Source organism: Trachypithecus francoisi, unplaced genomic scaffold, assembly GCF_009764315.1.
Source record: "Trachypithecus francoisi isolate TF-2019V2 unplaced genomic scaffold, Tfra_2.0 Lachesis_group10, whole genome shotgun sequence".
In the NCBI taxonomy this organism is placed as follows: domain Eukaryota; kingdom Metazoa; phylum Chordata; class Mammalia; order Primates; family Cercopithecidae; genus Trachypithecus; species Trachypithecus francoisi.
This window is the reverse complement of record NW_022681455.1, coordinates 114,700,313-114,727,785: the sequence shown is the minus strand read 5'-3', so window position 1 is coordinate 114,727,785 and position 27,473 is coordinate 114,700,313. Positions and strand designations below refer to the sequence as shown.

At 47.5% G+C, this 27,473-nt stretch overlaps 1 protein-coding gene across 1 annotated transcript; it reads left to right on the top strand.

The window, feature by feature from the left end:
- The first annotated feature begins 370 nt into the window (after positions 1 to 370).
- Positions 371 to 26,529, top strand: DDX19A (DEAD-box helicase 19A). Its single transcript, XM_033218991.1, has 12 exons — positions 371 to 590; positions 3,757 to 3,805; positions 8,328 to 8,378; positions 8,960 to 9,095; positions 14,758 to 14,850; positions 17,426 to 17,528; positions 17,900 to 18,014; positions 19,273 to 19,450; positions 19,796 to 20,033; positions 23,353 to 23,515; positions 24,506 to 24,697; positions 25,058 to 26,529. Exons 1-12 carry the CDS (start codon positions 534 to 536, stop codon positions 25,117 to 25,119), a joined length of 1,437 nt encoding a protein of 478 aa, XP_033074882.1. The 5' UTR covers positions 371 to 533; the 3' UTR covers positions 25,120 to 26,529.
- The last annotated feature ends 944 nt before the right edge of the window (positions 26,530 to 27,473 follow it).

Below are 27,473 nucleotides of genomic sequence, written 5' to 3'. Positions count from 1 at the left end.
ATACAAAAATTAGCCGGGCGTGGTGGTGGGCGCCTGTAATCCCAGCCAGTCGGGAGGGAGACTGAGGTAGGAAAATAGCTTGAACTTGGGCGGCGGAGGTTGCAGTCAGCCGAGATCGCGCCACTGCACTCCAGCCTGGGATAGAGCGAGACTCCGTCTCAAAAAAATAAATAAATAAAAAATAAAATAAAATAAACGTTGGGTTATCTCAGTGTGAAGTAAGGCAACAAACGGAGGGCTAGCAGTTCCACTTCGTAGAGCTCAGGAGTTTTGAAAAGCGGGGAGGCCGCGTCCTGGAACGGTGAGCAAAAAGCGCGAGGTTTGCGCACAAAGTGAGAGGCCAGTCCATAGGAGAGATCCAGCGCCGCGCAGAATGATGATGTCGCACGCCGGGTGGGAACTGACGTCACCTGTGCTCACCGCCGCTTCCGGTCCGCGTGAGGTGCATTCTCGCGCCGGTGGCGGGCTTAGGGCCTGTGTTGCGACGTGGTGCGGCGCATATTTTCACAAGTGGGTCGCCCTTGGTCGGAACTATGGCCACCGACTCTTGGGCCCTGGCGGTGGACGAGCAGGAAGCGGCTGTCAAGTCGGTCAGTGGCTTCATCTCCAGGCGGGGAGGACGTAGCAGGGGCCCAGGCGAAACCTGCCTAAAGCATAGGGAGCTCCCCGAGTTGGGGAGGCTCCTGGGCAACGCGCTGTTCGAGTTTGCTGGGGCAGTCACTTGCCCTTGATTTGCTCTTAGAGCTGAAGAGACCAGTGTCGAGCTTTTTATCTCCATGTGGGCTGGTTAAGGACTTCATCCTTTGGTATATCCGCCCCACTATGCATGCTGTCATTCCTCTGTTGACCTCCTCGGTGACGATTATAAGGAAAGCCAAGTTTAGATGCTGATTCTCATTTTCATTACGCGACTGTTCTTCGCATGTTTCTGTGCTACTCTGTATTTAACATTTCTTAGATCCATGCTTAACGTGGTTGGCAGTTTGTAGCTCTTTGCAGAATAACAGATTCACTTTTAGATTTAATACCTCAATCTACTGCAGATGTTGGAAGGAGGCACTACAAATTGTTTCATTGATGTTTAAAGTGACACTTAGTTTCATATACTTGTTCTTTAAGTAATGAATATTCATTCAACTGGAATGTAATTACAGCATACACCGTGGCTTTCTGTTCTTTTTTTTTTTTTTTTTTTTGAGGCGGAGTCTCGCTTTGTCGCCCGGACTGGAGTGCGGTGGCCGGATCTCAGCTCACTGCAAGCTCCGCCTCCCGGGTTTACGCCATTCTCCTGCCTCAGCCTCCCAAGTAGCTGGGACTACAGGCGCCTGCCACCTCGCCCGGCTAGTTTTTGTATTTTTAGTAGAGACGGGGTTTCACCGTGTTAGCCAGGATGACTTTCTGTTCTTATATCTAAGACCTAAGCTTTAGGTTTGTTTAGTGATAATGGACTGTTTTTTGTTGTTGTTGTTGTTGTTTTTGTTTTGAGGCTGAGTTTTGCTCTTGTTGCCCAGGCTGGAGTGCAGTGGCGTCATCTCGGCTCACCACAACCTCCACCTCCCGGGTTCAAGCGATTCTCCTGCCCCAGCCTCCTGAGTAGCTGGGATTACAGGCATGCGCCACCACGACTGGCAAATTTTGTATTTTTAGTAGAGACGGGGTTTCTCCATATTGGTCAGGCTGGTCTTGAACTCCTTACCTCTGGTGATCCGCCCACCTCGGCCTCCCAAAGTGCTGGGATTACAGCTGTGAGCCACAACGCCTAGGCCGTAAGGGGATTTTTGAGAGGGCTATTGACAGAATTAGACAAGGCTGGCAAGGATTTACTGAACTACAGAGAACAGAATATGTTACAAGTGATGGCTAATAGAAATATCGGTGTAAAAGTTATTCTGGGCTGGGCGCGGTGGCTCACGCCTGTAATCCCAGCACTTTGGGAGGCCGAGACGGGCAGATCACGAGGTCAGGAGATCAAGACCATCCTGGCTAATGCGGTGAAACCCCGTCTCTACTAAAAAATACAAAAAACCAGCTGGGCGAGGTGGCGGGCGCCTGTAGTCCCAGCTACTTGGGAGGCTGAGGCAGAATAGCGTGAACTTGGGGGGCGGAGCTTGCAGTGAGCTGAGATCCGGCCACTGCACTCCAGCCTGGGCGACACAGCGAGACTCCGAGTCAAAAAAATAAAATAAAATAAAATAAGGAGACATCTTGGTAAGTACCTGTTGTGGGAGTCCCCAGGAGATGCCAGGTTTGACGATTTGTGAGGAGAGCTCACAGGCTCAGTATGTAGTTGTACTCACAGCTATGATTTATTATAGTGAAAAGATATAAAGCAAAATTAGTGGAAGAAAAAGGCTCATGGGCTAAGTCCAGAGGAAACCAGGCAAACTTCCAAGTTATCTCCCAATGGAGTCCACAGAGTGTGCTTAATTCTTCCAGTAGCAAATTGTAACAGCTACTGTTACTGTATGAAGTGGTGTCAGGGAAGCTTGTTAGAGACTACTTGAGGCTTTTATTGGGGGCCTGTCATATAGTCACCCTGTGCCTAGCGTGTACCAGAATTCCAGACTTCCAGAAGGAATACAGGTGGTTAGCATAAATTACATGTTTTTACAAACAATTGAGGCAGACTGACCCCCTCATATCAGTTCTAGGGATGATGAGAACCTTCCCAAAGTCCAAGTTCTCAGGAGCCAGCCAACGGCCAGCCTTGCAAATAGGCTTTCCTAAGGAGAGTGGTCAGGCCTGCTATGTTCTTTTCTGCACAGTAGCCATCAGGCATTTGGAAATACAGCACTGGAGTTCAGGGGAAGGAGCAGGTCAGAGGTATAAAACCAGCAGTTTCCACAAAGAAATTACAAAGCATTATCAAGGGCGTGGGCCTTGTACTCTGGAGTTTAAAATCTAGCGTTTAGCATCAGATCTACTCTGAAAGACAGTTACTGATAATTGGTTTCAAACCTTGTGAAATCTGTGACCGTAACCTAGCTGTGATATGAATATCACAAATACAGGCCTAAACATACTTGGTGTCTGCTTCTAAACATTCAGCTTATCAGAAGGCTGGTGTAAATAAATGCTTCCTAATAGTTGGAGAATACCTGTTTTTTCACCACTTAGACTTGTGTACCTTCACTTAATAAATGATTCATGGTCTTAGGTTATCATGTGGCTCTGCTCTCTAGAGTAGAGAAAACCAATGAAAGTGACAGAAGAAGGCTGGGTGCAGTGACTCACACTTCTGATCCCAGTGCTTTGGAGGCCAAGATGGGAGGATTGCTTGAGCCCAGGAGTTCAAGTTTGAGTTCGAGTAGGCTTGGTGGTCTACACCTGTGGTCTCAGCTACTAGGGAGGCTGAGGTGGGAGGATCGCTAGAACCCAGGAGGTTGAGGCCACAGTGAGCCATGATTGTGCTGCTGCACTCGAGCCTAGGTTACAGAGTGAGACCTTGTTTCAGAAAATAAATAAATAGAAAGAACTTGAGATGGGAGATAAGCAGAATTTGAGGTTTTCTGAAACTTTCCCCCCAACCATTATATTTAGCCCACCCCTTGCCTTGTTTGAAGGCTGTTGAAGATGTTTGAAATGATGGTTTCACACAGACTTTCAGCAGTTCTACTTTGAGGGAACAAACCAATTCCCTGAATACTGGTGCTGAAAATTTCAGACTAGACTTTTACTAGAAAGTTTCTCTTTTCTTAGGGACCTTCCTTTTATTGGATCCTTTGCTTAACCCTGTTTTCTTTTATTCCTATTCAGATGACCAATTTGCAGATCAAGGAAGAGAAAGTCAAAGCAGATACCAATGGTGAGTGACTAGTAACTACAAGCTAGAAAAGAGTTCCATGTGGGCCGCTGCTTTGCACTCATAGCTGCATTGTACAAAGAGCTGTTATTTAGTGTAAACGTTAGCTGTTTACAAGCCAGTAAATTAGATTTTGTTACTGAAGGGATATGTCAATTTTCCAAAGTTTATCCTTTGACTTCTTAAAATTAAGAGTCTCTCTATTGGACTGTACTGCTACTGTTCATTTGATAATATCTTGGCAAATTATTTATTTATTTATTTATTTATTTTGTTTGAGACGAAGTCTTGCTTTGTTGCCCAGGCTGGAGTGCAGTGGCGCGATCTCGGCTCACTGCAAGCTCTGCCTCCCGGGTTCATGCCATTCTTTTCCCTCAGCCTCCCGAGTAGCTGGGACTACAGGCGCCTGCCACCATGCCCGGCTAGGTTTTTTGTTTTTGTATTTTTAGTAGAGATAGGGTTTCATCATGTTAGCCAAGATGGTCTTGATCTCCTGTACTTGTGATCTGCCCGTCTCGGCCTCCCAAAGTGCTGGGATTACAGTCGTGAGCCACTGCGCCTGGCCTAAATTTTTTATTTTTTATATTAGCTTTTTAAAACTTTATTTGAGACAGGGTCTCACTCTGTCATGCAGGCTAGAGTGGAGTGGCATGGCGTGATCTTGGCTCACTGCAACCTCTGCCACCCAGGCTCAAGAGATCCTTCCACCTCACCTCCCAGGTAGTTGAGACTACTGGCGTCCACCACCACACCTGGCTAATTTTTTATATTTTTAGTAGAGGCGGGGTTTTGTCATGTTGCCCAGGCTGGTCTTGACCTCCTGAGCTCAAGAGATCTGCCTGCCTCGGCCTCCCACAGTACTGGGATTATAGGCATGAGTCACTGCACTTGGCCTAATTTTATTTATTTATTTATTTATTTATTTATTTATTTATTTATTTATTTATTTATTGAGATGAAGTCTCGCTCTGCCACCCAGGCTGGAGTGCAGTGGCGCGATCTTGGCTTACTGCAAGCTCTGCCTCCCGGGTTCACGCCATTCTTCTGCCTCAACCTCCCGAGTAGCTGGGACTACAGGTGCCCGCCACCACGCCTGGCTAATTTTATTTTGTATTTTTAGTAGAGATGGGGTTTCACCGTGTTAGCCAGGATGGTCTCTATCTCCTGACCTCATGATCCGCGCGCCTCGGCCTCCCAAAGTGTTGGGATTACAGGCGTGAGCCACCACACCTGACCCATTTTATTTTATTTTATTTTATTTATTTATTTTTTTGTGAGACAGAGTCTCGCTCTGTCACCCAGGCTGCAGTGCAGTGGCGTGATTCGGCTCACTGCAAGCTCCGCCTCCCGGGTTCACGCCATTCTCCTGCCTCAGCCTCCCGAGTAGGTGGGACTACAGGCACCTGCCACCTCGCCCGGCTAATTTTTTGTATTTTTAGTAGAGACGGGGTTTCACCGTGTTAGCCAGGATGATCTCGATCTCCTGACCTCGTGATCCGCCCGCCTCGGCCTCCCAAAGTGCTGGGATTACAGGTGTGAGCCACCGTGCCTGACTATTTTTTTTAAATAACATCCAGATCTTGCATGAGGTAAATTTTTTAACTTTTTGAAAAGTGAATCTGGGTTCAAAACTCAGAAAGTATGATAAAGTACAAGGATTAGGGCCCACCCTAGTGACCTCATCTTAACTACAGCTGTAGCAACCTTATTTCAAAATCAGGTCACATTCTGAGGTACTGGTTAGGACTTGAATATATGAGTTTGGGGTCAGGGGGCCACACACAATTCAGCTCATAACACCATCCTATTCCATAAGTAGCCACTGTTGATGGATTTTTAATACTCTTCCAAAGACTTTATGTAAAGCAAATGTAAGTATAGATTATCATATTCTCTCAACCAAAATGCAGCGTGATATATACAGTACACTTACTTTTTCACTCAACAGTATCCCTTGGCAAACTTTCTGTATCAATACATGCAGTTTCATCCCTGCCTTTTTTTTTTTTTTTTGAGGCAGAGTCTTGCTCTGTCACCCAGGCTGGAGTGCAGTGGTGCAGTCTTGGCTCACTCCAACCTCTGCTTCCTGGGTTCAAGCAGTTCTCCTGCCTTGGCTTCCCGAATAGCTGGGATTATAGGTATCTGCCATGATGCCTGGCTACTTTTGTATTTTTAGTGGAGACAGGGTTTCACCATGTTGGCCAGGTTGGTCGTCAACTCCTGACTTCAGGTGATCTGCCCGCCTCGGCCCCCAAAGTGTTGGAATTATAGGCGTGAGCCACTGTGCCTGACCCCTCCTTGTGTTTTATAATTATGTGATACTGCATTGTGTCAATATACTTTTTTTTTTTTTTTTTGAGATGAAGTTTCTCTCGTTGCCCAGGCTGGAGTGCAATGGTGTGATCTCGGCTCACCACAACCTCCAACTTCCAGGTTCAAGCGATTATCCTGCCTCAGCCTCCTAAGTAGCTGGAATTACAGGCATGTGCCATGACACCTGGCTAATTTTGTGTTTTTTAAGTAGAGACAGGGTTTCTCCATCTTGGTCAGACTGGTCTCGAACTCCCGACCTCAGGTGATCTGCCCGCCTCAGCCTCCCAAAGTGCTGGGATTACAGGCTTGAGCCACCGCGCCTGGCCTTTTTTTTTTTTTTTTTTAAAGACAGGATCTTGTAGGCTGGACATGGTGGCTCATGCCTGTAATCCCAGCACTTTGGGAGGCCAAGGCGGGCAGATCATGAGGTCAGGAGTTTGAGACCAGCCTGGCCAATATGGTGAAACCCCGTCTCTACTAAAAATACAAAAATTGCCCAGGCATGGTGGTGCGCGCCAGTAGTCCCAGCTACTTGGGAGGCTGAGGCAGAAGGATCACTTGAACCTGGGAGGCAGAGGTTGCAGTGAGCCGAGATCGTGCCACTATACTCCATCCTGGGTAACAGAGTGAGACTCTTTCTCAAAAAAATAAAGACAGGCTCTCGCTCTGTCACCCAGGCTGCAGTGCAGTGGCTCAAACTCCTGGGCTCAAGCTGTTCTCCTGCCCCAGCCTCCTGAATAGCTGGGATTACAGGCTAATTTTTTAAATTGTTAGTAGAGACTAGGTCTTGCTATGTTGCCCAGGCTGACATTTGCAATTTTTCTCAGTATTTTCAGTCCTTTCCTTAGGTGTTATACCAATTAATATTTCTGGGGTTTTTTTTTTTGAGACAAGAGTTTTGCTGTTGTTGCCCAGGCTGGAGTGCTGTGGAATGATCTCGGCTCACCACAACCTCCGCCTCCTGGGTTCAAGCGATTTTCCTGCTTCAGCCTTCCCGAGTAGCTGGGATTACAGGCATATGCCACCACACCCAGCTAATTTTGTATTTTTTAATAGAGACAGGGTTTCTCCATGTTGGTCAGACTGGTCTGAAACTCCTGACCTCAGGTGATCCACCCGCCTCAGCCTCCCAAAGTTCTGGGATTACAGGATGAGCCACTGTGCCTGGCCACCAGTTAATATTTCCATCAGCAAGAATGAGAGTGTTTCTCTACAATCTCATCACAGAATTAATAGTCAAACTTTCAGAATTTGCCAATCTGAAAGGTAAAAAATGGTAGACTATGTTTGCTAATAAGGCTGTATTTTAAAGTAGGACTATTAAGAGGTAACATATTCTGATCTGTCTGAAATTAGTCAAAATTTCTAGAAATTTAAAATTTTTCACCAGGTACAGTAGTTCATGCCAGTAATCCTAGTGCTTTGGAAGACCAAGGCAGGAGGATTACTTGAGGCCAGGAATTTGAGAACAAGCTGGGCAACACGGCAAGACTCCATCTCTACAAAAATGTTTTTGTTTTAAATTAGCTGAGAATAGTGGCACATGCCTGTAGTGCTAGCTACTCAGGAGGCTAAGGCAGGAGGATGTGGTAGTATGCACCTGTAGTCCCAGCTAAGTAGGAGCCTGGGGTGGGAGGATCACTTCGGCTCAGGAGATTGAGGTTGTAGTGAGCTATGATTGTACCACTGCACTTTAGCCTGGGCAACAGAGGGAGACCCTGTCTCAAAAAAAAAAAAAAAAAAAAAAATTCTAGAAATAAAAATTCACTAAACATAAAGAAATGCCAACTATTTATATTTTGATTACTTAAAATAAATTTCAGACTGGGCACTGTGACTCATGCTTGTAATCCCAGCACTTTGGGAGGCCAAGGTGGGCAGATCACTTGATTGAGGTCTGGAGTTTAAGACCATCCTGGCCAACATGGCAAAACCCCGTCTCTACTAAAAATACCTAAATTAGCCAGGTGTGGTGGCACACGCCTAATCCCAGCTACTCAGGAGGCTGAGGCAGGAGAACCGCTTGAACCCAGGAGGCGGAGGTTGCAGTGAGCCAAGGTTGTGCCATTGCACTCCAACTTTGGGCTACAAGAGGAAAACTCCGTCTAAAAAATAAATAAAATAAATTTCAGTGTATTTATTTATATTGTCCCACATTTTTGGTGGTTCTCATGTTTGCCTTTCTAATTATGACAACTGTTTTCTTGTGTAGGTATTATCAAAACCAGTACCACTGCTGAGAAAACAGATGAAGAGGAGAAAGGTAACTACTCTTGGATGCCCTTGGCAAGAGACAGTATGACCCAGGGCTTGCCTTCCTGGAGCCAGAGGCACTCCAAGCTACAAGATCCAGGAGATGAGAGGAATCAGAGAAGGAATAGTCAGTGAGAGGAGGAGAACCAAACAAGTCCTGAAGCAGTGGCTCATGCCTGTAATTTCAGCACTTTGGGAGGCCGAGGTGGGAGGATTGCTTTGGGCCAGGAGTTCAAGCCCAGCCTGGGCAACATAGGGAGAGCCCCCCCCATCTCTACAAAAGATTTCAAAATGAGCTGGGTGTGGTAGCACACACCTGGACTCCCAGCTACTTGGGAGGCTGAGGTGGGAGGATCACCTGAGCCCAGGAATTCTAGGCTACAGTGAGCTGTGATTGTGCCACTGCACTCCAACCTGGGTGACAGCAAGACCCCATCTCTAAAATAAATAAATAGAGACCTATCAGTGTGATGGTTTTTCTCCAGCCATGCGTGACTGCCCAGCTGCTAGTGTGGAGAGGGAGAAAGAGTGGCTTCATAAGCGTGGGGTTTGCCAGATGAGTATGAAGATCTACTGGTTTCTTCCTGACAGAGGACAGAGCTGCCCAGTCCTTACTCAACAAGCTGATCAGAAGCAACCTTGTCGATAACACAAACCAAGTAGAAGTCCTGCAGCGGGATCCAAACTCCCCTCTGTATTCAGTGAAGTCGTTTGAAGAGCTTCGGCTGTGAGTATTCGCTCCTTTCAACAGCTCTTCCTTGCCAGTCTCTCCCCACATAAAACTTAGCATCTCAGAGATTCTTGTGAGAATTTTTACTTTTAAAAAGTTAGCGTATTTTTTTCTTTTTTTTTTTTGAGACAGAGTTTCACTCCTGTTGTCCAGGCTGGAGTGCAATGGTGCGACCTTGGTTCACTGCAACCTCCGCCTCCCGGGTTCAAGCGATTGTCCTGCCTCAGCCTCCCGGGTAGCTGGGATTACAGGTGTGCGGCACCACACCCGGCTAATTTTTTGTATTTTTATTAGAGACGAGGTGTCACCATTTTGACCAGGCTGGTCCTGAACTCTTGACCTCAGGTGATCCGCCCGCCTCGGCCTCTCAAAGTGCTGAGATTACAGGCATGAGCCATCGTGCCTGGCTATTGTTTTCTTTGCAAAGATGTCACATGAAAATACACATGATTCAAAAGTCAAAAAGTATGAAAAAATTTGCAGTATTAATTTCCCCCCCTTGTGTCTTGGCTACCCTATTCTCTCGGTAGGAATTTTTTAATGCTTCAAATTTATTAATCATAGCTAAAAGTCTTATTTCTCTTATACTCTTAGAACTTTCAATAAAATATTGGCTGACAGGTGATTTCTGGATGTCAGGAACATTTCTGATTAGGTAAGCCCTTAAGTGAGAACATGTGCTATTTGTTTTTTTTTTTTTTTAAAGAAAAGGCCAGGCACATTACAGTGGCTCCCGCCTGTAATCCCAGCACTTTGGGAGGCCGAGGTGGGCAGATCACAAGGTCAGGAGTTTGAGACCAGCCTGACCAACATGGTGAAACCCTGTCTCCACTAAAAATACAAAACTTAGCCGAGCGTGATGGCGCAGGCCTGTAGTCCCAGCTACTCAAGAGGCTGGGGCAGGAGAATCACTTGAACCTGTGAGGCGGACGTTGCAGTGAGCCAAGTTCGTGCCACTGCACTCCATCCTGGACAACAGAGTGAGACTCTGTCTCAAAAAAATATACATATATGTATATTTATAGGGTTTACAGTCTTACAGTTTATCTGCTTTTTAAAAAAATCTGTCAAATCTGTTTTTGGTTTTCTTTTTTTCTTTTTTTTTTGAGATGGAGTCTTTTTTTTTTTCTTTTTTGACGGAGTCTGGCTCTGTCGCCCAGGCTGGAGTGCGGTGGCCGGATCTCAGCTCACTGCAAGCTCCGCCTCCCAGGTTTACGCCATTCTCCTGCCTCCGCTTCCCAAGTAGCTGGGACTACAGGCGCCCGCCTCGTCGCCCGGCTAGTTTTTTGTATTCTTTAGTAGAGATGGGGTTTCACCGTATTAGCCAGGATGGTCTCGATCTCCTGACCTTGTGATCGGCCCGTCTCGGCCTCCCAAAGTGCTGGGATTACAGGCTTGAGCCACCGCACCCGGCCTAGATGGAGTCTTATTCGGTTGCCCAGGCTGGAGTGCAGTGGCGTGATTTCAGCTCACCACAACCTCCACCTCCCAGGTTCAAGTGATTCTCCTGCCTCAGCCTCCTGAGTTAGCTGGGACTACAGGTGCACACCACCATGCCCGGCTTATTTTTGTATTTTTAGAAGAGACAGGGTTTCACTATGTTGGCCAGGCTGGTCTCAAATTCTTGATCTCGTGATCCGCCTGCCTCGGCCTCGCAAAGTGCTGGGATTACAGGCATTAGCCACGGTGCCTGGGCTTATGTTTTAGGTTTACTTCAGTAAATTAATAGAGGATTAAGTGTGGATTATTGTGTTATATACATGCCACTGTGCTGGGTGTTACAAGGAACACAAGACCTACTTACTATTCTTGCTGCCTGCCAGGATCACAATCATAGAAAGTAGCTGATGAATAAGAATGTGGTGGAATCAATGGATTATTTGCTTAATTCAGCAAAATCTATAGTATGGCCACTGTGGACAAATTGAAGCCACATTCCTTTCAGCTATTACCACTGAGTAAGAGACACGTAAAACAAAGCTAACAAATTGTTAAGTAATCTTGAAGAACAATTTTTTATTTTTATTTCTTTTTATTTATTTATTTTTTTGAGACAGTCTCGCTCTGTTGCCTGGGCTGGAGTGCAGTGGCCGGATCTCAGCTCACTGCAAGCTCCGCCTCCCGGGTTTACGCCATTGTCCTGTCTCAGCCTCCCGAGTAGCTGGGACTACAGGCGCCCGCCACTTCGCCTGGCTAGTTTTTTGTATTTTTTTTAGTGGAGATGGGGGTTTCACCGTGTTAGCCAGGATGGTCTCGATCTCCTGACCTCGTGATCCGCCCGTCTCGGCCTCCCAAAGTGCTGGGATGACAGGCTTGAGCCACCGCGCCCGGCCTTTTATTTTTATTTCTATTCATTTATTTATTTACTTTTGAGACTGAGTCTCATTCTGTTGCCCAGGCTGGAGCGCAGTGGCACAATCTTGACTCACTGCAACCTCTACTTCTTGGGTTCAAGCGATTCTCGTGCCTCAGCCTCTCACATAGCTAGGATTACAGGCCTGAGCCACCACACCTGGCTAATTTGGGTATTTTTAGTAGAGACAGGGTTTCATCATGTTGGCCAGGCTGGTCTCAAACTCCTGGCCTCAAGCGATCTGCCCACCTCAGCCTCCCAGGCTGCTGGATTACAGGCATGAGCCACTGCGCCCAGCCTTATTTTTTTATTTTTAAAAATAGAGGCATGGTGTTGCTGTGTTGGCCAGGTTGCTCCTGAACTCCTGTCCTCAAAGATTCCTCCTGCCTCACCCTCCAAAATTGCTAGGATTACATACAGGTGTGAGCCACTGCACCTGGCCCAAGAACTTTTTTTTTTTTTTTTAATGGCGATGAGGTTTCACCATGTTGCCCAGGCTGGACGAAAAATGTAATTTTAAACAGTTACACTTTTGTTTGGGCACAGTGGCTCACGCCTGTAATCCCAGCACTTTGGGAGGCCGATGCAGGTGGATCGCCTGAGGTCAGGAGTTTGAGACCAGACTGGTCAAAATGATGAAACCCCATCTCTACCAAAAATACAAAAAAATTAGCCAGCCATAATGGCACATGGCCTGTAGTCCCAGCGACTCAGGAGGCTGAGGCAGGAGAATTGCTTGAACCCTGGAGACGGAGGTTGCAGTGAGCCGAGATCATGCCATTGCACTCCAGCCTGGGAGATAAAAGCAAAACCCCTTCTCAAAAAAAAAAAAAAAGTTTTCAGGAAATTATGCTTTTATATGTGTTTTCTCTATCAGGAGTTTATTCGCCAAATCTGTTATCTCCACTTCTATTTTTAAGCTGTATCAGGACACCTAGACATGTGGTATTATTTCCTTAGAGTGACAGTTTGCTCCTCCAAGTATCAACTGGCTTTTTAATTTCTTCCATTTAGAAGACGTGAGCTCTCAGTTTAACCACTGATGAATTGTCCTCTGTAAAAGGCAGGTTCTCTCTGATTTAGTTGTTGGTAGGAAAAGGAAACAGAGTGAAACCAAGGTCACCTTTTGAGTCTCAATTAAGTAGTGACTTTGTTTCCTTGGCAACCAAGTTAGAAGCTGCCGAGTGTCACAGCGTTTTCTCTCAAATGGAAGATACTAAAGATTAAGTTTTTAAAGTTCTTTGTGTCTGAGAACCAATATACGCCAGAGAATTTGCCTTTTAGAGAGCCTGCTAAACTCCAAGGAAGGCTTAGGGAACAGTTGGGTGGCCTTTTCTTTAGAAACAATCTGGTATGATTTTTCTTAAACATCTTGTCAATTTAGAGGTAGCAGAGAGCTTATTGTAAATGCAGTGTAAGAGCAACTGAAGTGATAATTCTTGTATAGCTGCTTACATAAGAAGTTGGTGTCCAGGTGCGGTGGCTCACGCCTGTAATCCCAGCACTTCGGGAGGCCAAGGCAAGTGGATCTCTTGAGCTCAGAAGTTCAAGACTTGCCTGGGCAACATGGTGAAACCCCATCTCTACAAAAAATTTAAAAAATAATTAGCTGGGTGTGGTGCCACGTGCCTGCAGCCCCAGCTACTCAAGGGGCCGAGGTGGGAGGATCTCTTGAGGCCCGGGACGTGTCGGTTGCAGTGACCCCACTTCACGCAACTGCACTCCAGCCTGGGCGACAGAGTGAGAATGTCTCTCAAAAAGAAGTTAGTGTGTGTCTCTTTACTTTGATTAGACCTAAGTGAATCTGAGCATTTGTAAAGTTTAGTAGGTTAATCGAACAACCTTTAACTATTTACTGTATATCAGCTACTAGAAACTGGCTTCATCAGTTTTCTTTTTTTCTCGCTGGGTGCAGTGGCTCACGCCTGTAATCCTAGCACTTTGGGAGGCCGAGGCAGGTGGATCACCTGAGATTAGGAGTTCGAGACCAGCCTGGCCAACATGGCGAAATCCCGCCTCTCCCAAAAATACAAAAATTAGCCAGGTGTGGCAGTATGTGCCTGTAATCCTAGCTACTCAGGAGGCTGAGGTAGGAGACTCGCTTGAACCCAGGAGGCAGAGACTGCAGTGATCCAAAATCACGCCATTGCACTCTAGCCTGAGTGACAGAGCAAGATTCCATCTCAAAAAAAAAAAAAATTCTTTTTTTTTTTTTTTTTTTTTTTAAGAGATGACCTGGCCCTGTTGGCCCGCCCAGAGTGCAGTGGGGCAATCATAGCTCACTATAGTGTCGAACTCTTAGCCTCAGGCAATCCTCCTGCCTCAGTCTCCCAAGTAGCTAGGACTACAGGTGCATGCCACCATGTCTAGCTCATTTTTGTTTTTTTTTTTGTTTTTTTTTTTAGAGACAGGGTCTCACTGTGTTGCCAAGGCCAGTCTTGAACGCCTGGACTCCTCAAGCAATCATCCCACCTAGGCCTCCCAAACTGCTGGGATTACAGGTGTGAGCTACCATGCCCAGCCCATCAATTTCCTTACCTGTTGACAGTCTTAAGTATTTGCACAGCTGGCTTTGGAAGGAACATGGAAAAAAAGGACTTCTAAATCTTAGCAGTATAGTAAATAGTGTTTATTTTCATTTATTATTTACTTATTTAGAGTCCCACTCTGTCACCCTGGCTGGAGTGCAGTGGCTCAATCACAGATCACTGCAGCCTTGACCTGCGAAGCGCAAGTGAGCCTCCCACCTCAGCCTTTTGAGTAGCTGGGACTACAGGTGTACCCAGCTAATTTTTGTATTTTTTTTTTTTTGTAGAGACGAGGTATCACCGTTTTGCCCAGGCTGGTCTCAAATTCCTGGCCTCAAAACAGTTGGCCTGCCTTGACCTCCCAAAGTGCTGAGATTACAGGCATGAGTCACTGCACCTGGCCTATTTTTGGATATATATTTTGTAATTTATTTAATGCTATGAATTAATAACCACCACCCTTGCTGTGTCCAGGGAACACTTGTCCTCCAAGGCCAGCCAGATTTGTGGGTCTGCTGAAAGCATTAATTTCTCTAAGAAAATAAAGCAGTCTGTATTTTATGAATTATAGAAATAGTTGCAGATTAAGATTCCTTAGGGAGAGGCAGTAGCTTGGTTTGCTTTGCTTTGGTTATTGACAGTGTTTTTTTAAGGCATAGGAAAATGCGTCTGACAGAGGTAGGAAGCATCATTCCTAACTGTAGAAAAAGATAAGATTCTAGACCTCTAAACAATTCCAACTTCTAGGTATCCATCCTCTGTCTTCCTGGCTTCCTAGGAAACCACAGCTTCTCCAGGGAGTCTATGCCATGGGCTTCAATCGACCCTCCAAGATACAAGAGAACGCATTACCTATGATGCTTGCTGAACCGTGAGTATGCAGACCAAGTGCATCTCTCCCAGTGTGATTAAATCAGTCTTCCACAAACTGCCTTTTTGTGCCTGAGAACAGAAGGGGCTGTTTGGGGCCACGTGTTTCCTCAGGAAAACAGCTTAGGCAAGTGCAGAGAGAACTGGATGGAGTTAGATCCAGTTTCTGCCTTTTCCACTTAACAATAGAAACTTATAGAGAAAAATAGTGCTTTATTCTATGCTATCTTAAAAATTGGGCTTAAGGCCGGGCACGGTGGCTCACTCCTGTAATCCTAGCACTTTGGGAGGCCAAGGCGGGTGGATCACCTGAGGTCACGAGTTTGAGTCCAGCCAGGCCAACATGGCAAAACCCTGTCTCTACTAAAAGTACAAAAATTAGCTGGGCACAGTGGCCTACACCTGTTATCCTAGCACTTTGGGAGGCCAAGGTGGGTGGATTGTCTGAGCTCAGGAATTCGAGAGCAGCCTGGGCAACATGGAGAAACCCCGTCTTACTAAAATAAAAAAATTTAAAAAATGAATTATCTGGGCCTGGTGGCATGTGCCTGTAGTCCCAGCTACTCGGGAGGCTGAGGCAGGAGAATTGCTTGAACCTGGGAGGCAGAGGTTGGAGTGAGCTGAGATGGTGCCACTGCACTCTAGCCTGGGCAACAGAGCAAGACCCTGTCTCCATTAAAAAAAAAAAAACGAATTAAAAATACAAAAATTAGCCTGTCGTGGTGGCACGTGCCTGTGGTCTCAGCTACATGGGAGGCTGAGGCAGGAGAATTGCTTGAACCCCAGGGGCAGAGGTTGCAGTGAGCCGAGATCGTGCCACTACACTCTAGCCTGGGAAACAGAGTGAGACTCCGTTTCAAGAAAAAAAAAATTGGGTTTGAAAAATATTATTTTGATGTGAATGGTGTTGCAATGAATTAAAAAACAAACAAAATATTATTTGGAAATTTTTGAGACCTACACAGAGGTGTAAAAGTACAATACCAAGAATAGCTCTGTAGCCCTATCCTGCCAAGAAAGGAAGCAGGTCCAGTTGATAGTTGAAGCCCCTGAATTCCCCTCCTTCCACATCCTTCTCCCACCCTGACCAGAGTGAGCTCCTTTTGAGACAAGGTCTCACCGTTTCCCTGGCTAGAGTGCAGTGGTACAATTACAGCCCACTGCAGCCTCGACCTCCTGACTTTAAACAAATTTTTTTGTAGTTTGAGAAGCTGAGGCACGTGGATCACCTGAGGTCAGGAGTTTGAGACCAGCCTGGCCAACATGGTGAAACCCTGTGTCTACAAAAAATAAAAAAAATTAGCCGGGTGTGGCAGTGCACACCTGTAATCCCAGCTGCTAGGGAGGCTGAGGTAGGAGGATCGCTTGAACCCAGGAAGCAGAGGTTGCAATGAGCCAAGATTACACCACTGCACTCCAGCCTGGGCGACAGAGTAAGACTCTGTCTCAAAAAAAACAAAAAAAAAATTTTGTAGAGACAGGATATCACCATGTTGCCAGGGCTGGTCTCAAACACCTGGCCTCAAGTGAGTCTCCAGCCTCAGCCTCCCAAAGTGTTGGGATTACAGGCATGTGTTACTGCACCTGGCATATTTATCTTTTTTTCTTTTTTGAAATGGAGTCTCCTCTGTCGCACAGGCTGGAGTGCAGTGGTGCGATTTCGGCTCACTGCAGCCTCTGCCTTCCGGGTTCAAGTGATTCTCCTGCCTCAGCCTCCTGAGTAGCTGGGATTACAGGTGCCTGCCACCACACCCAGCTACTTTTTGTATTTTTTGTTTGTTTGTTTGTTTGTTTTTGAGATGAAGTCTCGCTCTGTTGCCCAGGCTAGAGTGCAGTGGTGCAGTCTCGGCTCACTGCAACCTCCTCCTCCCGGGTTCAAGCGATTCTCCTGGCCCAGCTTCCCGAGTAGCTGGGATTACAGGTGCCCGCCACCATGCCTGGCTAATTTTTGTATTTTTAGTAGAGATGGGATTTCACCATGTTGGCCAGGCTGGTCTTGAACTGCTGACCTCGTGATCTGCGCGCCTCGGCCTCCCAAAGTGCTGGGATTACAGGCGTGAGCCATATTTATCTTTTTTAAAAATGACGAACATGCCACCTATTCCCATGATGCTGGATCCCATAAAGTGGAATGTAAAAGTTCCCTCTAAAACATCCACCTGACTTAGCATCTTGTCCATAAAGCTGGGGAAAGGCACACACAGAAGGAGCCAAATTTTGGAATGCATCACGCCTCAGCCAAAAATATTGATGGGAACTTGTCTGGGTACAGATCTTACTCTGCACACTTCATTTCCCTGTGACCCTTGGGGTACAAAGCTGGAGTCCTCTAGCTGTGCTAGAGGCTAGAATGAGAATTTCTTGGTGTAAGCCCGTTTAAAATAATCATTTATTTTACAATTTAAGCAGCTTTTCAACAGCGTATTAAAAAATGTATGAAAGTAATTTGTGCCCAGTGGAGAAAACCTGGGTAATACAGAGAAGCATCGGGGGAAATATGCCTTTCATTCAGAAAGAACGTTGACATGTTACTGAGTTTCTCCAATATGTTTCATTTCTGTTCTTCCTTGATCTAGCCCACAGAACCTGATTGCACAGTCTCAGTCTGGCACTGGTAAAACAGCTGCCTTCGTCCTAGCCATGCTCAGTCGAGTGGAGCCAGCAGAGAGATATCCCCAGGTGAGGGCTTGGGGGGCTGGGTATCCTGGGTTGCCTGCCCTGGGGAGCGCAGTGCCATCTGGTGGGGATTAATGAGAGATCTGAAGCTTCTGACGCCTTAGGCTGTGGCTCAGGCAGAGCAAGTTCCTACACCAGGCCCTGACCTGGGAGGATGTGCTTGGAAGCAGCAGCCTTAGACCATGGCTTCCAAAGCCCTCTGCCAAGCCAGGGCTACCTGCTGCAGGCTTCAATCTATAGCTGAAAGGTGGGCCTGGATGGAACGACATGCTTCCCTGTGCTATTCAAGTGCTAATAACATCAGCATACTGGGTGCCTTCAGGTCTGTTACCAAATGGTTCTCCTAAACTCATCCTTTATGATTTTTCTGTCAGTGTCTATGCCTCTCCCCAACATATGAGCTGGCGCTTCAAACAGGAAAAGTGATTGAGCAGATGGGCAAATTTTACCCAGAACTGAAGCTTGCCTATGCTGTTCGAGGCAATAAATGTGAGTACAGCAGGTGACACCTGAACAGTGAGCAGAGTAGGGAGTTGGGTGTTTGAATTTTGAAGATGCGATGACCATATTCAACTTTCTAATTCAGTCTGACCCTGGAGCCTGACTGTGTTGCTCTCTTTGAATCTATTTGAATACCTGCTAATTTGTTAACAGTCTTTTTCAGTCTTAAAATAAGATTTTTGGTTGATAAAAAAAAATCCATGCGTGGCTCACAGAGTTCTTAATATTTAGAGTTCTTCGCTAAGAAGGTAGAGTTTTGAATTTAGCATCCAGAGTTCTGGGATCTGCTTACCAAAGAGGGATTAACAGGACTGAGGATGGAAGGTTGGGGTCAGCTCCCTTTCTTTAAAAGTAAGCAAAACCAGGGGCAGTGGCTCACACCTGCTATCCCAGCCCTTTGGGAGGCCAGGGTGGGAGGATTGCTTCAGCACATGGTTCGAGACCAGCCTAGGCAACACAGACCGGAAAAAAAAAAAAAAGTAGCCAAGCGGCCGGGCGTGGTGGCTCACACCTGTAATCCCAGCATGCTGGGAGGCCGAGGCGGGCAGATCATGAGGTCAGGAGATCGAGACCATCCTGGTTAACATGGTGAAACCCCGTCTCTACTAAAAAATACAAAAAATTAGCCGGTTGTGGTGGCAGGCATCTGTAGTCCCAGCTACTCGAGAGGCTAAGGCAGGAGACTGGCGTGAACCCGGGAGGCAGAGCTTCTAGTGAGCCGAGATCACGCCACTGTACTTCAGCCTGGACAACAGAGCAAGACTCCATCTCAAAAAAAAAAAAAAATTAACCAGCGTGGAAGTACCAGCTTGTAGTCCCAGCCTCTTGGGAGGCTGAGGCAGGAGGATCACTTGACCCTGTGTGGTCAGTGCTGCAGTGAGCCATGACTGTGTCACTGCACTCTAGTCTGGGCAACAGAATGAGACCCTGTCTCAAAATAAATAAATAAATAAATAAACAAACATAAAAAGAGTTGGATGATGTTGGATTATAGGAGGAAGAAGAAAGGAACTGATGCTTATTGAAGGATTGCTGTGTGGGATTTGATCCTGACCACAGGCACTGAGATAGGTATCATTCTGCCCACTTCACAGCAGAAGAAACCAAGACTGAGGGGAACACTCATGTGTATTTTGAAATCTGGAAATAACTTGTTCTCCTAGTCCTAGAAGGATGGGCAGGGCTTTGATTTCCAGAGCTGGCTTTGCCTTTGAAATACCCATGAAAATCACCTGGGTCTCCACAGTGGAAAGAGGCCAGAAGATCAGCGAGCAGATTGTCATTGGCACCCCTGGGACCGTGCTGGACTGGTGCTCCAAGCTCAAGTTCATTGATCCCAAGAAAATCAAGGTGTTTGTTCTGGATGAAGCTGACGTCATGATAGCCACTCAGGGCCACCAGGATCAGAGCATCCGCATCCAGAGGTAGGGATCTCGAGGGCAGAGGACTCCTCAGCCTCCCCATCTGCAGTGTCTTCTCCCTTCACTTCAGACGCCTCCTCTGGCCTCTGCCAGGGTCTTGGCTCTCGTACTCTCAGCAGCATTTGTTTGACAGGCCATTTCCATGTCAGCACTGACCACAGTCCCTCCCAGCCTGGGCTGAGAAAGGAGACCTAGGGACTCTCCCCCAACCCCTGTCCCCCACCCAGGCCTGCTGCTCCTCCTCCCCCTTCAGCCTTCCTGGGCATCTAGACCCTCCCAGCTGGGGAGGCTGTGCTTCCGCTGCTTCCCGGGGCCACCTGGGGCCACATGCCAGGCCTTCCCTTGCAGGATGCTGCCCAGGAACTGTCAGATGCTGCTTTTCTCTGCCACCTTTGAGGACTCTGTGTGGAAGTTTGCCCAGAAAGTGGTCCCAGACCCAAACATTATCAAACTGAAGCGGGAGGAAGAGACCCTGGACACCATCAAGCAGTACTATGTCCTGTGCAGCAGCAGAGACGAGAAGTTCCAGGCCTTGTGTAACCTCTATGGGGCCATCACCATTGCTCAAGCCATGATCTTCTGCCATGTGAGTAGTAGCAGCAGTGGCAGGCCTGGCCCTTCCCTCTCAGCCAGCTCCCCACAGGGCTTAGGAGGACTGGATGCCCCTGGGCGCCAGGGGAAGAAAGGAAGTGCTTTCTGAAGATATAAGAGACAGGCTCTCCTTTAGTGGGGGTAATGGTAGTATCCCAAGGGATACATAGCCTAAACATAGAGCCCCTGTACTTTATGTCTTATTTGTGGATGATGTTTTATTGCGTAACTCAAGAGAATCAACTCATATTTGTAAGAAAAATTAAAAATTCAACAAGTTGGCCAGGCATGGTGGCTCAAACCTGTAATCCCAGCACTTTGGGAGGCTGAGGCGGGCGGATCACGAGGTCAGGAGACTGAGACCATCCTGGCTAACATGGTGAAATCCCATTTCTACTAAAAGTACAAAAAATTAGGTGGGCATGGTGGCAGGCGCCTGTAATCCCAGCCACTCGGGAGGCTGAGGCAGGAGAATGGTGTGAACCTGGGAGGCAGAGCTTGCAGTGACCTGAGATCACACCACTGCACTCCAGCCTGGCAACAGAGTGAGACTCTGTCTCAAAAAAAAAAAAAGTTCAGCAAGATGGTTAGTCATAACATTCACACGCATAGTTTTCCAGTCTGAAACAGCAAATACTTAGAAAATAGGATAGTTCTCATTGATAATAGAAAAAATAAATATTTAAGATTTCTGAAGAAAATGTCAAAATGATTTTAGAATAAAAGAGACAGCTAAGCGTGGTGGCTCATGCCTGTAATCCCAGCACTTTGGGAGGCCGAGGCAGGCGGATCACGTGAGGTCAGGAGTTGGAGATCAGCCTGACCAACATGGAGAAACCCTGTCTCTACTAAAAATACAAAATTAACCAGGCGTGGTGGCGCATGCCTGTAATCCCAGCTACTCGGGAGGCTGAGGCAGCGGAATCACTTGAACCCGGGAGGCGGAGGTTGCGGTGAGCTGATATTGCGCCACTGCACTCCAGCCTGGGTGACAGAGCAAGACTCCATCTCAAAAAAAAAAAAAAAAAAAAGGCCAGGCTCAGTGGCTCATGCCTGTAATCCCAACACTTTTGGAGGCCAAGTCAGATCGCTTCAGCCCAGGAGTTTGAGACCAGCATGGGCAACATCGGGAGACCCCATCTCTAAAACTCTTAAAAAAACAATTAGCTGGATGTGGTGGCACACACCTGTGGTCTCAGCTACTCGGAAGACAGGTGGGAGGATCCTTTGAGCCCAGGAGTTAGAGGCTGCAGTCAGCTATGATCATGCCACTGCACTTAGCATAGCTCACAAAGCAACACTCTGTCTCGAAACAAAGAAACATACAAGGGCCGGGCGCAGTGGCTCAAGCCTGTAATCCCAGCACTTTGGGAGGCTGAGACCATCCTGGCTAACACGGTGAAACCCCGTCTCTACTAAAAAAAAAATACAAAAAACTAGCCGGGCAAGGTGGCGGGCACCTGTAGTCCCAGCTACTCAGGAGGCTGAGGCAGGAGAATGGCGTAAACCCAGGAGGTGGAGCTTGCAGTGAGCTGAGATCCGGCCACTGCACTCCAGCCTGGGCAACAGAGTGAGACTCCATCTCAAAAAAAAAAAAAAAAAGAAACATACAAGGTAATGATACAGTGATAACAGTAAAATCTCAAATATAATCTACATTCTCCTTCCTCCACTTATGCCAAAAGTATTCTTTTTTCTTTTTCTGAGACAGAGTCTAGCTCTGTCACCCAGGCTGGAGTGCAATGGCTTCATCTCGGCTCACTGCAACTTCTGTCTCCCGGGTTTAAGTGATTCTGCTGCCTCAGCCTCCAAAGTGGCTCGGATTACAGGCACCTGCCATCATGCCCAGCTAATTTTTATATTTTTGGTAGAGAGGTTTTCACCATGTTGCCCGGTCTTGAACTGCTGACCACAGGTGATCCACCTGACGTGGCCTCCCAAAGTACTGGGATTACAGGCGTGAGCCACTGTGCCTGGAGCAAAAAAATATTCCTTTTTTTTTTCTTTTGAGATGGTCTCACTACCTTGCCCAAGCTGGACTCAAACTCCTGGGCTCAAGTGATTCTCCCACCTCAAGCTCCCAGGTAGCTGGGACTCCGGGCATATGGCACTGTGCCCAGCTCATCTTTATTGCTTTTTGTTTTGAAAAACAAAAGCCAAGAGCGAGTCAAGGTTTGCTTGTTGCATTTAATTGTCATGTCTCTTAAGACTCCTAAATCTAGAAGAATTTCCTCACCTGCATTGTATTGCCTCCCATTACAATGACATCTTGAAGCATCCAGGGTAGTCTTGTTTTTTTTTGAGACGGAGTTTCGCTTTTGTTGCCAAGGCTGGAGTGCAGTGGCGCAATCTCTGTTCACCACAACCTCTGCTTCCTGGGTTCAAGCGATTCTCCTGCCTCAGCCTCCTGAGTAGCAGGGATTATATGCACGTGCCACCACGCCTGGCTAACTTTTGTATTTTTAGTAGAGACAGGGTTTCACTATGTTGGTCAGGCTTTTGTTGAACTCCTGATCTCGTGATCCGCCCGCCTTGGCCTCCCAAAGTGCTGGGATTACAGGCGTGAGCCACTGTGCCTGGCCCCCAGGGTAGTCTTTTACCCCTCGGCTCAAGTGATCCTTCACCTTGGTCTCCCAAAGTGCTGTGATTATAGGCGTGAGCTACTATATCTTGCCCCAGGTTAAATATTTTTGTGGTATAAATTTTCTTTTTTTTTTTTTTTTGGAGACAGGGTCTTGCTCTGTCGCCCAGGCTAGAGTGCAATGGTGCAGTCTTGGCTCACCAGCCTCAGCCTCCCAGGTTCAAGCGATTCTCCTGCCTCAGCTCCTGCAAGTAGCTGGGACTTACAGGCCCACGCCACCATGCCTAGCTAAATTTTTTTGTAGAAACAGGGTTTGGCCATGTTGCTCAGGCTGCTCTCAAACGCCTGAGTTCAAGCGATCCACGTGCCTCTGCCTCCCAAAGTGCTAGGATTACAGGTGTGAGCCACCATGTCAAGCCAGGTACAAATATTTTTATAAGATTACAACCCAGGTGACATTGTTACTTCCTGTTGCACTATATCAGGTTTATAATTGTAAGAAATTTAGCCTTTAGCTGCTACGTTTCAGGAACAGTCTTCCAAATCAAAAATATCTTCAGCTGAGTGCGATGCCTCACACCTTTACTCCCAGCACTTTGGGAAGCCAAGGCAGGATAATGGCTTGAGCCTAGGACTTTTGAGATCACCCTGAGTGACAGCAAGACCCTGTCTCGAAAAGAAAAAATATATACTCAAATACTTTTCATTTCTCAATTGTTTTTTTTTCTTCCAGACTCGTAAAACAGCTAGTTGGCTGGCAGCAGAGCTCTCAAAAGAAGGCCACCAGGTGGCTCTGCTGAGTGGGGAGATGATGGTGGAGCAGAGGGCTGCAGTGATTGAGCGCTTCCGAGAGGGCAAAGAGAAGGTTCTGGTGACCACCAACGTGTGTGCCCGTGGTGAGCAGAGGACGTGTCCCACCTGGTCTGCCAGGCTCGGGGTCCCAGGCCCAGTTAGAGCCAGAAATCCTGGTATACAGGAAAGTTGGATGGTCTCAGGGAGATCGGTGTGGCTGGTGACAATATTCCTTTCTAGGAGAGACTGTTTGGATTTCCCTCATGATAAGAACTCACACATGCCGGGCATGGTGGCTCACACCTGCAATCTCAAGGCAGGAGAATTACTTGAACCCTGGAGATGGAAGTTGCAGTGAGCTGAGATTGCGCCATTGCACTCCATCCTGGGTGACAGAGTGAGAATCTGTCTCCAAAAAAAAAAAAGAAGAGGCCAGGCGCAGTGGCTCACGCCTATAATCCCAGCACTTTGGGAGGCCGTGGTGGGCAAATCACCTGAGGTCAGGAATTCGAGACCAGCCTGACCAATATGGTGAAACTCCATCTCTACTAAAAATACAAAAATTAGCCAGACGTGGTGGCATGCGCCTGTAATCCCAGGTACTCGGGAGGCTGAGACAGGAGAATTGCTTGAACCTGGGAGATGGAGGTTGCGGTGAGCAAGATCACGCCATTGCACTCCAGCCTGGGCAACAAGAGCGAAACTCCATCTCAAAAATTAAAAAAGAAAGAAAAAGAACTCTCACAGAAGTCAGGAGTCCTGACTTGGTGGAAGGAAATGTACAGGCATGTGAGTGGTAGAGAATGGAGGCTGCTCTTCCAGGGGCGCCCATCTCCAGCATATTGTGTCTCCCAGAGACACAATCTCCCTGATTGATTTCATGATTTTGTTGGCACCTGCCAAAGCTCTCTTCTTTTCCTCCGGGTTCTGCTGCCTGCCTGTATGTGCCCTCTCTTGTACCCAATTCCCAGAGTTGGCCTGTCCCAAATTCCTTCCCTCTATCCAAAGTTGGTATGCATTGACCTACCTGTGGACAACAGTCATTTCTGTCTCCTGTCCTTAGTCCTCTCAGCCTCCAACTCTCCTTCCCGCAGGCATCGATGTTGAACAAGTGTCTGTCGTCATCAACTTTGATCTTCCCGTGGACAAGGACGGGAACCCTGACAACGAGACCTACCTGCACCGGATCGGGCGCACAGGCCGCTTTGGCAAGAGGGGCCTGGCAGTGAACATGGTGGACAGCAAGCACAGCATGAACATCCTGAACAGAATCCAGGAGCATTTTAGTGAGTCCCGGGGAGGGTCCTGTGCCTGGCGCCCTTTACTAAGGGGGGCGGGGTGGGGAAAGGGGTCGGATCTTCTGTAGCCCTGAGAGAGGCTCTGTCCCTGGCACACTCCCCTCCTTTCTGACCATATGGCAGTTCTCAGGGCCACACCTGGAGACTTCAGGACCCAGGGACTCCAAGGACAGCTCCCCCATGACCGGGCTTCGGGGCGTGGGGCTCTGACTGTTGCTGTCAGTGACTAGGGGCCCTGCTGCCCCCTGCTCAGGCACCCGGAGCCTTTGGGGATAAATGAATGATTGCTGTGGCCCGGGGTGGGGCACATTCCTGGGCACGGTAGAGACCTGTGTATTTTTCCCCCAGATAAGAAGATAGAAAGATTGGACACGGATGATTTGGATGAGATTGAGAAAATAGCCAACTGAGAAGCTCCACCAGCCACTGGTGCCAGCCCTGGCACTGTCCCTGCATGGGAGACAAGTGCATTCAGGGCACAGCCCCCGACATCACCCCAAGGACAACGGCACGAGTAGAGAGAAACTACCTACCTCACTTCAAATTATGTTTGGATTTGACAAAAATGTGTGCAAATGATGGGGGCAGTAGAAGGAAAAATTTGCATTTTGGAAAATTGGGTCCTTTCCCCACTTTTTTAAAAGCCACATTTCCTCCATCTTTATAATAATCTGGTCACATTGGCAGTCACTGGCCCCAAGACCCCCTTCAGATTTTGGCTAGGCATCGTGGAACCAGCTCCAGCCCCTGAAGAAATGGTAGACATGCAGGTTGTGCGGAGGAGGCTGAGTGGAAAATGGTGTGAGCCTCACCGCCATGGATTGAACGAGGGAAGCGGCAGCAGAGGAGGCCAGAGCTGCCCCTCCCTGTCTCTTCACTGGACCCTTCACGTGTGTTTCTCTTGCCCTTGGCCCGTCTTCCTTCTCCTGAAATCCAGAGACTTTCTTGCTCATCCCTTCTCCCTTTCACTTCTGTTCTTTGCTGCAGAAAGTAGCCTTGCACATCCCTGATAAGCAGCTCAGCTACTTTGTAAACTTCAGATTTGGAGAGAAACATGGAAGTCAGTGAATCCTGACGTCTTGAGAGAGAGTGACCTGGCAAGGGCCGATGAAGGGGCTGGGCCTGGGCTTGGCTTCTCTTCCCTCTCTCAGTGGCTCCCTCTGCTTAGGCCCCTGGTACTCAGTTGCGGCAGCCAGGAGACCCCAGGTGAGTTTGTGAGCACACACGTAGGTGGTTCTTACCCCCGGGTGTCACACTGGGCCGGGAGCTGAGCAAGAGTTTATGGAATGGAAGTTATGACCAAGGGAATACTCTTGAGTATGCTGTTCATTTATAATAGTGGACATTATGGAGAGCTCTGATTCCTACATAATATGAATAAGGATGAATAGGCCGGGCGTGGTGGCTCATGCCTGTAATCCCAGCACTTTGGGAGGCTGAGGCGGGTGGATTGGTTGAGCTCAGGAGTTCGGGACCAGCCTGGCCAACATGATGAAACCCCGTCTCTACCAAAGATAGAAAAAATGTAGCCGGGCGTGGTGGCAAACGCCTGTAGTCCCAGCTACTCGGGAGGCTGAGGTAGGAGGATCGCTGAAGCCTGGGTAGAGGCTGCTGTGAGCTGAAATGGCGCCACTGCATTCCAGCCTGGGTAACAGAGTGAGACCCTGACTCAGTAAATAAATAAGAATGGATAAATTATAGCTGTATTCATCATTCATTATGCTAAGACATTTTAAAGTAATTATGAGAAATGCTCTACTAATCATGATTTGTTTGTATTTTTCTGCTTATTAGACAAATATATACTCATTTTAAAAAGGCGTGTGTGTATATAAAGTGAGAGTGCTCTCTATCCCTACTCCACTGGGATCCTGATTCCTGGCAGCTTGGTGAATATTCTACCATATTGCCTTTTATTTGCATAAACCCATTTTTCTTTTACAAAAATGGGAACATTCTATTCACACTATTATGCAACCTGCTTTCACTGATCAGCATGTGTTAGACATGTTGAAGGTCCAGTACACACACTTCCTTGCCCTGGAAACACCATCCACCATCCTTTCAGCATGTAGCTGTCCCAGCATTTATCTCCTGGTTCCTCTAGTGACAGGCATGGGGGATTTCCAGTACATGGCTGTTACCCACATTACTACAATGAACTATTTTTTTTTTTTTTGAGACAGAGTGTCACTCTGGCCTGGAGTATAGTTGTGTGATCTTGGCCCACTGCAACCTCTGCTCCCAGCTTCAAGCAATTCTCTTGCCTCAGCCTCCCAAGTAGCTGGGATTACAGGCGCATGCCACCATGCCCAGCTAATTTTTATATTTTCGGTAGAGACGGGGTTTTGCTATGTTGGCCAGGCTGGTCTCGAACTGACCTCAAATGATCTGCCTGCCTCTCTTGGCCTCCCAAAGTGCTAGGATTATAGGTGTGTGCCATCACGCCTGGCTGAACATCTTTTTTTTGTTTTTTTTTTTTGAGACGGAGTCTCACTCTAGACTAGCCCAGGCTGGAATGCCGTGGTGTGATCTTGGCTCACTACAACCTCCACCTCCCAGGTTCAAGCGATTCTCCTGCGTTAGCCTCCTGAGTAGCTGGGATTGCAGGTGCACGCCACCACGCCCGGGTAATTTTTGTATTTTTAGTAGGGACGGGGTTTCACCATGTTGGTCAGACTGGTCTCAAACTCCTGACCTCGTGATCTGCCCACCTCAGTCTCCAAAAGTGCTGGGATTACAGGTGTGAGCTACTGTGCCTGGG